The following is a 15,121-nucleotide window of genomic DNA, read 5'->3' on the forward strand; positions in this document are numbered from 1 at the left end:
AGAAGGTGTTCAGGGCAGCCAGTCATGGAGGCCTTAGGTAGATGTGCATAACCGTTGATGTGGAAAGCCTACTGGCTTTACTGTCACCTTTTTCAATACCTGGGCACCAAGGTCAGCTTAAAACTGAGCAGATTGTATTTACAAAAGACCTTCTGAGAGGAGACCAAAGAGGGATATGTAAATGCAAGTCCAATACTATGTCCAGTCCGTCCTGTTTAGATCCTACAGAATTTTTTCCAAGATCTCAATTTTGAATAATTCCTTGGAGAGGCGATTTTCACTAGTATGCTAATTTACATTTTTCTGGATCATGGGAAATAACTGAGAATACCCATTTCTGATCAGCTCAAGGAACATGCACAATACAACCTGAATCCAACAGCTTCTGCTTTTCACCGAATGCTCCTGAGATGCTGAATGAAAATAGAGTATTTGAGGATAAGGGGTGGTTGAAATGAAGCTGCGACTCTAATAAGGCCCATGGGTTGCAGTTAAGGCCATGTAGGTGGGTAGATGGGTCTACTGAAGACAACTGATTTCAAAACTTCGTTATTTTGATACCAGAGGATTTTCCTAGCATTCTGCCTCGTGTCTACCACAGAGACACTTACAAGGAACTCTGTCTGTTAAAGACAGAAGCATAAGGCCACAGTACAGTTTTGCCAACAAGTTTTGTTATTAAGACAACCAAAGACTTGCACATAATAATATTGAACCTCCATTTGGGCAGCTAATTATTGGCTTTTCATAGAACCAGCACAGTAAGGCGGGGCTGCGCACATCCAGCCCCGGCTTGTATCCCTGGCCTCTGTATCCCCATTATAAAGTCTAGACGTTAGCGGCAGTAGCGCTGTCTGCCTTCTTTTATTCTGGACACAGATGTAGGTCCAGTTATTGACTGGGACCATTGAGCGGTAGAAGAGTCCTAAGTTCTGATTGGGACAGGGTTAACTCGTTGAGGTAGGAAAGTTTAGGACATCATTGTTTAACTCTTAAAGAGCAGCTCCTAATCCATTTTAGTGTGGTTTTATTTGCACTTCAAAGGGATTTCTGAAAATAATTATGTATGGAGTAAGCTGTGAGTTGTGTGCTACCCTAAAGCATGGAAGGGACCTTGGAGTTGGCTTAAAAAGTACCTGATTAATAAACTATATACACGGTAAAAAACTAAGTTTAACATTCTAAAACTCTGCAAATGTGAAGGAATTTGAAGATGAAAGCTAAAAATGTATTTAGTACCCTTATTTTGAATTGTGGGATCAGTGCAAGTACAGCAAAAACAATAGCATGCACATTTGTTGTCCTCATTTAAAGGACGAGTTGCGCTAACAAGAGGATTTAATAGGAACAGAAAAGACAAATTGATATGATAGTCAACAATATTGTTGTCTTTTAGGAATAAAATCAAATTTTAAAAAGCTCCAACCTTCCCATTAAATTTTCACTTGCGATTTTTGTGTATTTTTTGTGATTCAAAGAAAATATTTTCTTATTGGTGTATTTGTTTAATGTTTACTTGTTTCTGTAGTTTTGTGTCGTTGTTTGACGGTTAGATTGTAGAAATTGGATGGGGAGGGGTTCCTTGCTTGCAATAGTGATTCAGAGAAGGTTCACAGAAGTCTAAATGTTAAGAACCACTGTTAGGTTCTTGAAAAGAACCTGTTAAGAGACCGAAAATAAAGCGGGTGCCCATGCCGCAAGAACGGTAAACCTAGAATGTGCGAGTCCACTCTACATCAGTTGGACTGTCCTGATAGGCATGTCTTTAAGCTAGTAGTTAGAGCTAAAAGTGAGTAGAAATCTTAGTGTTGAAGCTGAGGACCAACCATAAGCAGAGGATTATGCGCAGATGTGCAAAAGACGCATCCGATCATCAAAGCTAAAGAAAACTCAGATGGAGCCTCCTGTATGAATGTGTCCCAACTTTCTGTCCAATTCGAAATTTTTGCCACACAAATATTGTTCTGTTGCCCAGCCTGGACAGCCCAGACGTTTGGAGGAAGACACAGTATCAGTACTACAAGATTCTAATTCGTTCACTAGCTATCCGTGCAGTTCTCTGCAATGTACCGTTCTTTGCGTGATACATTACATTTGCCAGTGCTTCCTCAATTTAATGGCCCATCTTCACATTTATTAAAAGGGCAGTCTTTTTTCATCAGATTGACTAGCAGCTTTTATTATTAAATACTCTATATCTTTTCTCCAGTACAAGGGTAGAAGAGTGACAGCATTCCAAACTGGTAGATAAGGTCTTCACAATTAGCTACACTACAATCAGAGGATAGCAAAATGTGAGGTTCAGAAAGAATCTAAAAATCCCCCCCCCCCCAAGAACCAACCTGTGACCTCAAACACATGCCCATCAAACAGCAGCAGAACTTTAACACTCTTTGATAGTTATAAAATAAAACAACATTGACACCGGTCTATTAAAGATGCACACTTGGGCTCTTGTAGGTGTCTTTCTGGGTTTCGTTCCTCAAGATGATGGCTTATCAATTTGGCCTCAAATCTCAATGTCTCGGTCCTAATGGTAACTATTTTCTTTCTGAATGAGTTCGTACTCGTCATGTGTTGACTTTTATTTTCAATGTGTGTTTGGTGGCTGTTCTTTACATTGTGCATGCTTTCTTTCTCCTTCTCAAAAGTGCAATCAAATTACTGGATTGTTATTGCATAGTAAACTAGTGTGTATTTGTAAACACAGTTGAGTAGCATTGAATTCTAAAATTCAAATAATTTAGCAATTCGCTTTGGCTCTCAAATGAGACTGAAACATTTGTGAATAGCTTGCTTAAATACCATGCTGTTTGCACTGTTAAGTAGTTCTTTGAACAATCAGAAGACAGTAACATGCATTTAAATGCAAATTACTGAGTGTCTTGCAAATTTATTTGAGAACTAAGGAATATTTGGATGAACTGAAATGATTCTTTTTAAAAATGATTAGGACCTACGAATGAAAAACTGGCAAGCCATGGAAGCATTGGCATCAACTGAAAAAAGGCTGCAAGAGAAAGTGAACAGCACTGCAAAGGTTGTAATGCAAACTGTTAGAACCAGTGTATTGAACTGGAATTAAATCTGGAATACGTTAATGACCAGACTTAATCATCTACCTTGTTCTGCAAATCCAGTGTAGATATGCATTTGTTGAGCATATGAACACTCTTCTGCTACTTGTCAGGATGCCTCATCTGTTTCTTCTCTTTGGTCTGCTTTCCTTTGTTGCATGGCTTGGTGTTTTTGCCCTATTTCACATCTTTCTCTTTTACCTAGTCATATTTCACATGCAGCTACAAAAGTCATTGTAACTTTTATGCCTAAATGTGCAATTATCCATGAATTGCTTCACATGGACCAAATGCTTTCATCAGGTTTTCTGTTTTTGTTGTGATTATTTTAATTTCTATTATTGCAGATCATTTTGTGATATCATCACATTTCTAAAGACAGCGTGTACCAAACCTTTTCAAAGTTTTAGAAGTCCTCTAATGTATACCATTTATTTTTAATGGAATTATAAAATGGAATCCCCTATGAAATCAAATATTTTAATGGATACCATTGCCATTCCCTCTTCAGATTCTCCCTTTGACTAGACCTGTCCTCTATTTATTTGTTGTTGCTAAGTGCCACCACTTATGTTATGTAGTGTTGTGCAATGCTGCTCGAATGTGACAACATACAGATATAACAAGCAGTTCTCTGCCTCACCACATCTGTGTTTTTTCCTGTGCCCAGATGTTGGGTCACAAAAATGCACTAGGAGCTAGAGCCAAGGTCACTCAAGTTCAAATTCCATTTGTGTTTTTTTTTCTCTCAAGATTTGCATGAAGTGCAAGATGTTGATATCAAAACCTAAAACTCATGTCACCTGTATGTAGCATTTCTGTGTGTGAAGTGGGATTGCCAAAAATATAATGCTTGCTTCAAGATGACATTTATGGATCAGCACACTAAAGGAAAGAAAGTAATGGCTCCAGTTGCAGTCATTCCATTTAATAAGGAGGAAAACCAAAACACACTCCAGGCAGTCCTGATGAGCTGGTGATGCCCTTGCGCTCTTTTGGGAAATAACTGTGGCAAAACATTTCAGGCTTGGCATTCATAAGGAGAGGAACTTAGCTTCAGTACCAGTAGTGCCATCTAGGGTACAATTAAACTCATTTAAAGGAATGGTCCTTTCGATTATGATACTAATGAGGAAGTAATTGGTCTCTTCAGAACCAAAGCGTGTTTCACTGTCGTGTCTCGTGATTTTAATCCTGGAATATTCTGCACACTTATGGCTCACCATTTATTAGCTAATGGAAACATTTCCCAAGGTACTGCAAACAAAGCAAAAAAACGCTATTGGGGAGCTGGCATAGGGAGCTCTGATTCGACCAAACTGTTCTGCATTCCATTTCATGTGGATTACTACATGATATTATCAATGCCCATGGTGTCGTTTCATCTGTGGCTTTTACAAGTCCTACTGCCTCCTCAGAAAATCGATGTTGGCTCTTCTGAGTCAGAGGAGTGTAAAATATTGGCAGTATTGGTGTTAATATTGCAGAAATCGTACCCCATTACACTGACAATAGAGAAGAGAAGTTGCTGAAGCATTTCGGGAGCTCAGAATACTAGTGCTGTAGACCCTTCACCTGACGATGTAAGATGTTAACAACTCTTACATTGCGTTTCTAATTAGAACATTTTCCACTTAGGGTTGAAGTTACTGTCGATCCGAGAGGTTGATATGTATGATAAGCTACCTGACATTTTCCATAAATTAGCAAAGGATAAGACACCTTTCCTACTGGAAGTATTTAGGAATCCCATTATAGGCAAGTAGGATAAGTCTGCCTCAGTACTTGTCATTTCGAAACTGGAGTTGCCAAACTACAGGCAAATGATAGGGATCCATTTATCTGACAAATATTCTTGTATTTGGCCCCCTCAAAGTCGATGTGACGTATGCCAGAGCAAGATCAAGTGCTGCTCCAACCTTTTTCTCCCAATATGCATCCAAAAGACTAGATGCTACGAAGCGTATTATAGCTACTTCGGACTATGTGGCTTTAAAGTCAGTAAATGTCATCAGTAATTTGGCCATCTATAATTATACATTGTGAAATTACTGGAGAGGGAAGTGGGTCATTTGCTTGATAAGCAGGTGGTTACCTTGAGACAATTGGTGATTCAAGGTGCACATATTCCCACTCATACACAGTCACGCCTTGGAACATTTGAGTCTGTGGCGTTGCAGAAATCGCCCTCCTGGACTCCTCATAAAGGTTGTCTGTTTTTTGGCTGGATGTCCAGTCCAAGATTTGTGTATGCCTCTCAGTGTAGCTTGTTAAAGTGAACCATGACCATGTGTTGTGAACAATTATAAAGTGGGCGAACTACAATCACTTTGCAGCTATCTACTACATCTCATGAGAATTGTACTGCCCAACAATAGGTTGCTGTCTTCCACCCCAAGAAGCTGGGTCTAGCAGGTGTTAGTCTTTTTGAGTTATGTAGCAATGGATCTGAAAGAGACACGTTAGTGATATATTCCTTACCTTAGAATATCCCCAGGTGTCAGACTGGAACCGGAAAGTTTTTCGTCAGCAGTTCCCTTGCGCGTCGGTAGGCGTCGTCGTGCGGCTCCGCGTACGTCGCTGGCGTCGTAGTCGCCGAGATGACGTTGTCGGAGCTACTTAGACGCGCCCACGCGCGCTGACGTCGGTTCTTTCTTTTTCAGCCCCAGCAAGCGCAGATCTGAGAGAGAGTGGTACTCCTAGTTAATACTTTAACTTGCTTTCTAAGAACTTGTTTCTCTTGTTTTGTCGAGTACTCGACTTGTGGTGCAGTGGGGATGCCCGGGTTTAAGTCCGGTAGGACCTGCTGTCGGAACATGTCGGTGAAGGACCCGCATGACGTGTGTCTCTTCTGCTTGGGGCACGCCCATGACCCCGAGGCATGCCCCGATTGTCGGGCCATTGTGCCGAAAGCTTTGCGGGAGCGTTCCCGAAAGTTATTGGAGGGCCGGCAATCGGTTCCGTGCCGATCAAGGCCCTGCTCCAGTGGGAGGTCGAGGGACCGGTCGCGGAGTCAACACCATCGCTTGTCGGAATCGGGGACAGGTAAGTCACGGCGCCATAAAAAGTCGAAGAAGCTGCGTCGCCCTTAGTCTACCCCTCACCGGTCACGGTACATGGTGGAAAGCGGGTGGTCACTCCCCCGCGGCTCCTGTGGAGCATCTGTTGTTACCTGCGGCCTACCCGCCTTTCCCGGGCCTGCACGGGGCTTCGGAACAAGTACAGGTATTTCTGTCGGCCACGGGCCGTTTGTTTCCCACGTCGGATCCTCTGGAGCGCCTTCGGGCTCCGTGGGGTGGTTCTGCCCCCGTACTACCGCCTTTGGCCCCGGCTACGCTGGCACGATACCCTTGGGCGCCGTCGGCTCCGGCCTCGGCGCCGCCACCGGCCCCAGCGCCGCTGCCGACTCTGGCCTCGGCGCCGGCACCATCGGCTCCGGCCTGGGCGCCGCCAGTCCTGAGGTCACCTCCGGCGTCGGGTCTGACGCCGGACACGACGCCGTTACCTACGGGGACGGACTACGTTGAGCCTGGATTGGTCTATTATCCTCTGATTCCAATTCCAGGTGGTGAGTTTATTCCCTTTCCCAGGGCCCGTCGTCCTTACCGACCTCTTACACGGCCGGTGGACGAAGGAGAGTACTGGGAGGGGTCCGAGGACCCTCTAGCAGCTCGAAGCGAGGATGAGCCGGATTGAGAGGGTGATATAGAAGGTCCAGGTGATCTGGATTTCTCTCCGCACCCTGGTACACTGGCCCCTGCTTCCGTAGCTACGGAAGAGGTTGGGACTTTTTCTGCTGTGTTGCGCAGAGCGGCTGAGGCTCTTAACCTCGAGCTCCCATCTGTGCCTATCAGGACCAATCTCCTGACTGAGGTACTGCAGCCAGCAACCTCCTCTACGGAGCCGCTGCTGCCCTTTTAATGACGCGCTTACAGACATTTTTGTAAGCACCTGGACCAAGCCTAACACAGGGGTTCCTGTGGATAAGAGTGTGGCATGACGTCATCGCCCGGCCCCGGGCGAACCCAGTTTTCTCACGCAACACCCAACGTCTGAGAGTCTGGTGGTCCAGGCCTTTGCCTCTCTGAGCGCGTTCCCTTCCACACCTCCAGAGAAGGAATCTGAAAAACTGGACCAGTTTGGGAAAAAGATTTTCACCTCTGCCAGTTCCGGGTTGTGAGCGGTGAATATTGCGTGCCTGTTGGGTCGCTATTACCACTCTGTGTGGGACACAGTCGCACAGGTGTTGCCTCAGTGTTCAGTGGAGGCTCGGACGGTGCTCTCCCAGGCCATTGCCGAAGGGAGGGATGCCGCCAAATTTACTATCCGTTGTGGTCTTGACACGGCGCAGTTTCGGGTTTATCCTCCCGAACAGCGAGTTCGGGACATTCGGGCTATGATTCTGAACTTTCAGCCCTGGTCCTGGGTTTTAGTCAGGAAGACCCTGAGACTACTGGGCCTCATGGCCTCCTGCATCCTACTGATCAATCATGCCACGTGGCATATTGGCATATGCGGGCTCTGCAGTGGGACCTGCAGTTCCAATGGACGCAGCATTGGGGAAACCTGTCCGACTACGTCCAGATCTCGGAGGGTACTGCACAAGACTTGCAGTGGTGGCTCACGGACCAGCGTTGGATCAATGGCAGATCCCTCTCCCTTCCCCAACCGGAGCACACAGTGGTGACGGATGCGTCCCTCCTGTGATGGGGCGGCCACATGGGAGAGGCGGAGATCAGAGGCCTCTGGTCTCCAGCGGAGTCCAAGCTCCAAATCAATCTTTTTGGAGCTCAGGGCGCTCTTACTTGCACTGAAAGCATTCCTTCCCTCTGTCAAGGGGAGGGTAGTGCAGGTGTTCACAAACAAAACCACCGCCATGTGGTATTGCAACAAACCAGGCGGGGTGGGGTCGTGGACCCTATGTCAGGAGGCTCTGTACCTCTGGACATGGCTGGAACGTCGAGGCATTTCCTTGACGGTTCAACACCTGGCAGGTTCTTTCAACGCCAGGGCGGACAAACTCAGCCACCGGTGCCTGATGGATCACGAATGGCGTCTTCATTCTGAAGTGGCACAAGGTCACTTTCAGCAGTGGGGAGGACCTTACTTAGATCTATTCGCCACCGAAGAGAACGTGCAATGTCAGGCACCGGACTGGGCTTGAAGAGTTTGGTATCCCGAGCTACTCAGTATGAGCGTGGATCCCCCGATCCGACTGCCTCTTCGGGAGGATCTTCTGTCGCAGCAATAGGGGACGGGCCTCCACCTCCTTGGGGGGAGATTGAGCGGCAACAGTTGATTTCATTTGACTTGCCTCCTGAAGTCTGTAATGTGATTCTGGCAGCCAGGCGTCCCTCAACTAAAACTGTATTCGCCTGTTGGTGGAACAAGTTTGTGGCATGGTGCAAAGCGAAAGCTGTAGATCCCCGTTCTGCCCCTCTTTCTGAAGTCCTATTGTTCCTTCTCTCTTTGGCCCAGCAGGGCTCTGCTCTGGGCACTATCAAGAGCTACCTTTCTGCTCTTTCAGCCTTTCTCAGGCTGCCTGATCGGCCCTCTCTTTTCAAGTTCCCTGTTGTCAATCGGTTTCTCAAAGGCATTACTCATCTTTTCCCTCCTATTCCTTTTGTAATGCCTCCGTGGGACTTGAACCTGGTTCACACATAGTTAATGTGCGCTCCCTTTGAGCCTCTTCATAACTGTCCCTTGGGGTTATTGACTTTGAAGACTGTCTCCCTGGTGGCCATCACCTCTGCTAGGCGTGTGAGTGAGCTCCAGGCTCTTTCATGTAAACCTCCTTTCCTGGCAATTCATCCAGACAAGGTTGTGCTTCGACCACGTCCCTCCTTTCTGCCGAAAGTAGTAACTGCTTTTCTGCTCGGGCAAACTGTCACTTTGCCCACTTTCTTTCCGCCTCCGCACCCTTCAAGAGAGGAAGAGAGGCTCCACCATCTGGACCCAAAACCGCACACAATAGTTCCGGGTGGATGACCAGCTCCCGATGGGTTGTCTTGTGCATTAAATCCTGTTACTCTCTCGCTAAAAAGGACTGTGCGCCCATTCTACCAGGGCGACAGCAGCTACCACGGCATTGGGACGCGGTGTACCCCTGCAAGATATGTGCAAAAACAACAATTGATGGACAGAATGCAGAACAATGTCATACATTCACCCCAGTACAGAGATCTGGGCCTAAATCCATCGTTTTTTTGCTCATCATGCCATTCCAGTTTGAACCCAGCCATATGCAAATCAGTCTTGACCCTGTGCCTCATGGGAACAGTCCAGCCCGAACTGCCAAGCCTGGTCCTCCCTGGACTGGAAACAAGCATCCTAGGACCGATTTCGGGGTTTCACCCCTCTTCAGCCAGGATAGCTTGATTCCAGTGGCATGGAGAGCAAGGGACCCACGTCTGGGCATACCCTTCCCACTCGGGGTGACAAATGCAAAAACAACAATTGATGGACAGAATGTAGAACAATGTCATACATTCACCCCAGTACAGAGATCTGGGCCTAAATCCATCGGTTTTTTGCTCACCATGCCGTTCCAGTTTGAACCCAGCCATATGCAAATCAGTCTTGACCCTGTGCCTCATGGGAACAGTCCAGCCCGAACTGCCAAGCCAGGTCCTCCCTGGACTGGAAACAAGCATCCTAGTGTGAGTGTTTGATTGGTTCTAATGCTCCGTCCATCACCACCCCCTTTTGTACCGCTTTGTTCGCCATAAGTTGGCAGAGTATGCTCAGACGTGAGTCCCTTGCTCACTTTGCCACTGGATTCAAGCAAGCCTGGCTGAAGACGGCTGAAATGCCAGAAACCGGTTCTAGGAAGCTTGTTTCCGGTCCAGGGAAGGCATGGCTTGGCAGTTCGGGCTGGACTGTTCCCATGAGGCACAGGGTCAGACTGATTTGCATATGGCCATGTCTGAACTGGGGTGGCAGAGTGGGCTAAAAAACAAGTGATGGATCAAACCCAGATCTGTTGACTGGGTGAGAGTGTTTGATGGGTTCTAATGCTCCGTCAATCACCACCCCCTTTTGTACCCCCTGCAAGATATGTCAGGCAGCTACGTGAGCCTCGCTGTACACTTTCACTAAGCACTATTGCCTTGACAGTCGAGTCCGGAGAGACGGCTTCTTTGGCCGGTCGGTTCTCCATGACTTTCTGGTGTGATTTCATTTCGCAGACCCTCCTCCGGGGTTGATATTGCTTTGGTATGTATGCTAAGGTAAGGAATCTATCACGAACGTGTCTCTTTCAGATGCACAAGTTACTTACTTGTGTAACGATATATCTGTAAGAGACACAGGGTGCCTCTTAAGGTCAAAGCAGGAGTGATCCTCACTGCCATGGATGGGCTATAAGGACATTCACAGGTCTGTTTCAGCTTAGTGAATGCTCTCCATGGAAGCTACCACTGAACGAGCACCTAATGTCACTACAAAATTGAACAGTATTGCATGTGGATCTACCAAGCTTCAGCCTTCAGGCCATTTGTTTTAGAAGGGAATCAAGCCACTTACCTACTTCTGGAGAAAATAGCCTTGGCCATCAGGGCAATAGAACAAGTTTGCACATGTTGTTCATAGTATTAATACTCTGTAAGCAAAGGTCTAAACAGCCATCTTGTTTTCCCTGGAAGGATTAACTATAGACACTGTCAGTGTTTATTTGGCTGTGATAATGTTTCCTTTATTATCAAATGAGGTTCCTTTTTGTTTTGCAATTCTTAAAAGGTCTAATGAATTTACATCCAACTAAATGTTTGATATGCCAGTGTAGGAGTTGAATCTGGTAGTGCCATTTTCATTGTTTTGATTGGGGACACTTTCAATCACTTGCGTTCTGTTTTTCAGTGCATCGTCTAACACTGAAGGTAAGAGGCATGTCATTAGCTTTTATGGACTCATATTGTCACTTTTTGGTGTAAAGCTCTAAGAGTCCCACAGCTGTTGCCATACCAGTGACTGTTACAATTGATAGAAAGCAATGCTGAAAAATGTTAAAGATGCAGAATCTATGGGAAGATCAAGTATCCACTGGAAAAGTGTTACTACAGATAAGTAACATGTTTACAGCTTGCCAAGGAAGGTCTGCATGTTCCAGCGAAGCCAAGAGGCTATAGGTTTCCACTTTCACAAAATAATAAGCCTTCTCTCCTTCGGACTGCAGTAGTATCACATTTTTTGAGTGGGTTAGTTAACAATCTCCACTGTGACATATGTTAATGCTCGGCTGGAAATGTCTTATTTGAGAAATACACCATTTGAGGATTCACAAGGTTATGAGATCTAGAAGGATGAGCACGTTGCTGACTTTGTCAGCACATTTTCCATTTTTGAAGAATAAGGTGACTTTAGGAGTTGAACCTTTTCTTCCTAACATGGCAATTTAGTTTAATCTGAATAAATTCATTTTCCAGCTTTAATTTCATTTCCACTACTTTCGAAGGTGAGGGGATGCTAGCTAGAGTGGATTCAAAGAGAGCTATTGGACATATTTCCAGATCTGATGAGTGCAGGGTGAATAAACTACTGGTTGCCATTCATGGTAGCGCTATAAAAGACGTTTCTCTAGGCTAACAGAGAATCTGATGTTGGATGCATCGTGGTTTATGATAAAGCTGGCAACAAGACTCTGCATTGTCAAATTACAGATTCAACAAGAGGCCGGTCAGTCACCTTGGCTTTCTGTTCCTCCTCTTTGTTATCTATGGCCCTTCTAACCCAATTAGCAAGTGTTCTGGGTAATTTTCAAGATTTAGTCTAGTCCTAGGGAATAGTATCCATTAAAGGAAATAGTTATTTTCTTCCTGTAACTTTTGGTTCTGAAGGAAATTCTTTATAACCCCACATCCTGTTAAATGTTTACAATTATATGAAACCTGTGTGTTTCACACTGATATTGTGAGATAAATAAACTGCAGAGGAAACATGTGCATTAGAACGGATGTCGCAAGTACTACCTGACTTTTTCTTCACTCCCATTATATTCTCCTAGTATTTCATGTCCTGTCATCAGGTGAAAAAGCAGAGTTGACTCAGTTTCTAGCACATCAAGAATGGCTTCCAACAATTTAAATGGTTTCTACGTCAGCTATAGACACACAATTGATGGACGGAATGCAGAACAAATCAAAACATTCACCCACAGTCGAGAGATCTGGGATAAATCCATCATTCTTTTGCTCACCATGCCACCCCAGTTTAGACTTGGCCATAAGCAAATCAGTCTTGACCCTGTGCCTCATGGGAACAGTCCAGCCCGAACTGCATGGGTCCTGGTTCCAGGCCAGAATTTCATGGTCTGATATCTTACCATCTCTTGAACGACTACCAGTGTTTCTGCAGTTTATGCTGCAGCACGGAGACCACTACCTTATACATTGTAGACGATGCCCTCTTGACCACAGATTAAGATGACCTCTGCCTCCTGGAATTGCTGGACATCTCAGCTATTTTCAACACAGTACGCAGTCCACTGTCCAAATTTCCTGCATACCCTGGAGTCTCAATGGGAACTGACTACCTTGTTGCTCTGATTGCGGAGTTGTATTGCCTCATCAATTCACTGGGCCTCCTGCATGTTTTCCATGCTTCCTCCAGTATAATGCACCGCTCGTCTGAGTCTGCGGCTCATTCTATAGGCCCCTGAGGTTCTGTGTTTTTTTCCCCCTCAGCTGTTGCTGCTTTAAAAGCCTTAACCCCTCCTCTGGGTGTCTTAGCTGGCATAGTTGAGGTAAAATTTAAGAAAATATTTTTCACATCAAGGGTTGGTACCCCACCTTGACCCGAAGAGAATAATACCGTGATCCAGAAAAAATAAGGGGTTACTAGGTAAGCTGAGGGATCGCTATACTGTATCCCGGTTTTGTCAATATCATTTCCTACTCTATAACGGTCAAAGTATCAATACAGTACATGCAGAAGTAGAGGAAGTGCAAACTCTGGCATTGGGGGGACTCGAAGAGTCGTCAGCTCATCCATTTCCTCCTCGATATACTCCAGGAAATCTGCAATCGGATTAGGGTATCCTGCCAGGAATTTTAAGCAGTGAGGTCTAGAAATGCCACGAGTGCCAGCAGCTGCCACCTTCCAACTACGTGATGGTATTTCTACTGTAACCTGCAGGAAGTTTGGGGCAGGCGTCTGTTTTCTCCAAGCCCCTTTGTGGTATCAGTAATGGGGCCGACGTTCTCCATAAACTCTCCCTTTTTCCGGCATGCCTCCTGCCACAAATGAGAATCTGAGTGGAGAGGCGGGGCCTCGATGCGGAAGTTTATGGGCGGCGCATAGCGAGTAGCGGCACCCATTATGGTACATTTTCGGTCAGTATTATTTTTATCAATTTAAGATAGAAATGTTATGGTGAAATCTACAAACTGCTAATTATGTGGCAAATGCAGTAACTTTATCATTATTATGCAAATGCTGCAGCTACAGAATCACCAAACTCCACTGACTCTCACCGTTGCCCGTTGTTTCATTATTTTTTATTCAAGAAAGGTAAACAAAGTTTAAACAATTGTATTCCAATCAGTGTCCGATGTTAGCAGCACTTTGAAGAAAACAGTGTTTTTAAGCTAGCTACCACCAAATAAACATGCAATATAAAAAATACATGACGGGTACCATGTGTAAATGGTCCTGTATTGCATGAAGGGGATCTGGGGACATTTACAAACCAGTCTGCCTTTGGCCTCGTTGTTTGATTTCACCAGAATTGCTCAGCTCAATGGTAGTATTGGACAGTATCACAGTTGCCTATTTTGTATTCTCTATATATTTAATATATTGACTGCTCACATCATAATCTTATGTAACACTAAGCTAGGATCCAAGAAGTGCAGTATGAAGCAGTCCATCCTTGTCCAAATCTTCTAAATACCATCCCTTTTCTGCTTCAGAAAAGAGCTTGAGCCTCTTCTCTGTGCACTGTGCACTGAAAAGCAGAAACAAATTTGCAAAGAACTAAGTCAATAACTCCTAGTAATAGAAGAAACAAGTTGAGAGTAACTTGATAAATCTGGGATAGGTGTTCTTTTCCGATTTCTATAGTACTTTGAGAGTTTAGAAGTTTCCTGAAAAGACTAAAGTTGCTTGAATTTGTAAATCAGTTGTAAGAGAGTTCCACATTGATGTGCTGCACCTGTGTAAGTGTGATTTTGTGCTTGGGAGGACTTAACTTCGGGACATTCTGGTAAATTGGGCCTAACACTGTATTGTTCTAAGATGGTGAGCAAGTCTGTTTAGCTTGAAGGATTCTTTCATAGAATGGCTTTGAATACAAGAGTGCCGTGGGCTAACTTATTTAAAGTGACCAGAGGGCTCTGAAGCACGTTCCTTTAAAAACTGTTATTCAAGCTCCCGAATGTCTGGTTATCCTCTATAGGCGGCATTTTGGATATGTCCTCTACCTGCACATAATCGAGGAGCCCTCCTAATATTTCTTACATACCCTGTTGCCATCAGTTCCCTTTAAGGCTCAAGGAAGCATTTTTTTGCAGAATTAGGAGTATAGTGCTTCATATAGTCAGTGACTCAGAATATGTCCAGTGTTGTATCTACCACTAAACATATTTTGTGTGTGACAAAATGCGTTGGTATCTATCCGAATCTATTTACCATAGATGATAGACGGGCTGATGGTGTGCAGATATTTATGTACTTCTGAGTGTTAACTTGTAGATTACACCAACTCTGAATGTTTGAAAAAATTGTGAAAGTTCCAATCTATGAATGTGTGTGTGGGTTTGTGAGTTGTTTGGAATGGATTTGTACTAGTGAGCACAAGGAGTTTTGCGCATGTGCATTTCAAGTTCTGTACCATCTAAGTGTTTGCATGGATTTGTATGTGGGTATACAGATTTATACAGATTCCTGTGTGTTCTGAATCTGTGTACATATGGAGATACTGGAGAACCCTATATGTCCCATTTGGTTCTCTAGGTCCCCTCCTTACCTGCCTAGACAGCAGTGCGCTGAAGAGTCACTCACTCCAGTTCACATAGTGTGGACGTAGATGTTCCCTTAGTAATAAGCTC

The 15,121-nt window shown here is 44.8% G+C and overlaps 1 protein-coding gene across 32 annotated transcripts in view; it reads left to right on the plus strand.

Annotated features, from left to right (window-relative positions):
- KTN1 (kinectin 1) overlaps positions 1–15,121 on the plus strand; it is a 484,843-nt gene that overhangs the window by 379,197 nt on the left and 90,525 nt on the right. For 15 of the 32 annotated variants that reach the window (XM_085626790.1, XM_085626798.1, XM_085626810.1 and 12 more), the window contains exon 29: positions 2,954–3,040. The exons of the other annotated variants lie outside the window; for them this stretch is intronic. In XM_085626790.1, coding sequence (XP_085482916.1) covers positions 2,954–3,040 — 87 coding nt within the window. The remainder of the gene's footprint in view (positions 1–2,953; positions 3,041–15,121) is intronic. 32 annotated transcript variants of the gene reach the window in all.

The sequence above is a fragment of the Triturus cristatus genome, chromosome 9, assembly GCF_964204655.1.
Source record: "Triturus cristatus chromosome 9, aTriCri1.1, whole genome shotgun sequence".
In the NCBI taxonomy this organism is placed as follows: Eukaryota; Metazoa; Chordata; class Amphibia; order Caudata; family Salamandridae; genus Triturus; species Triturus cristatus.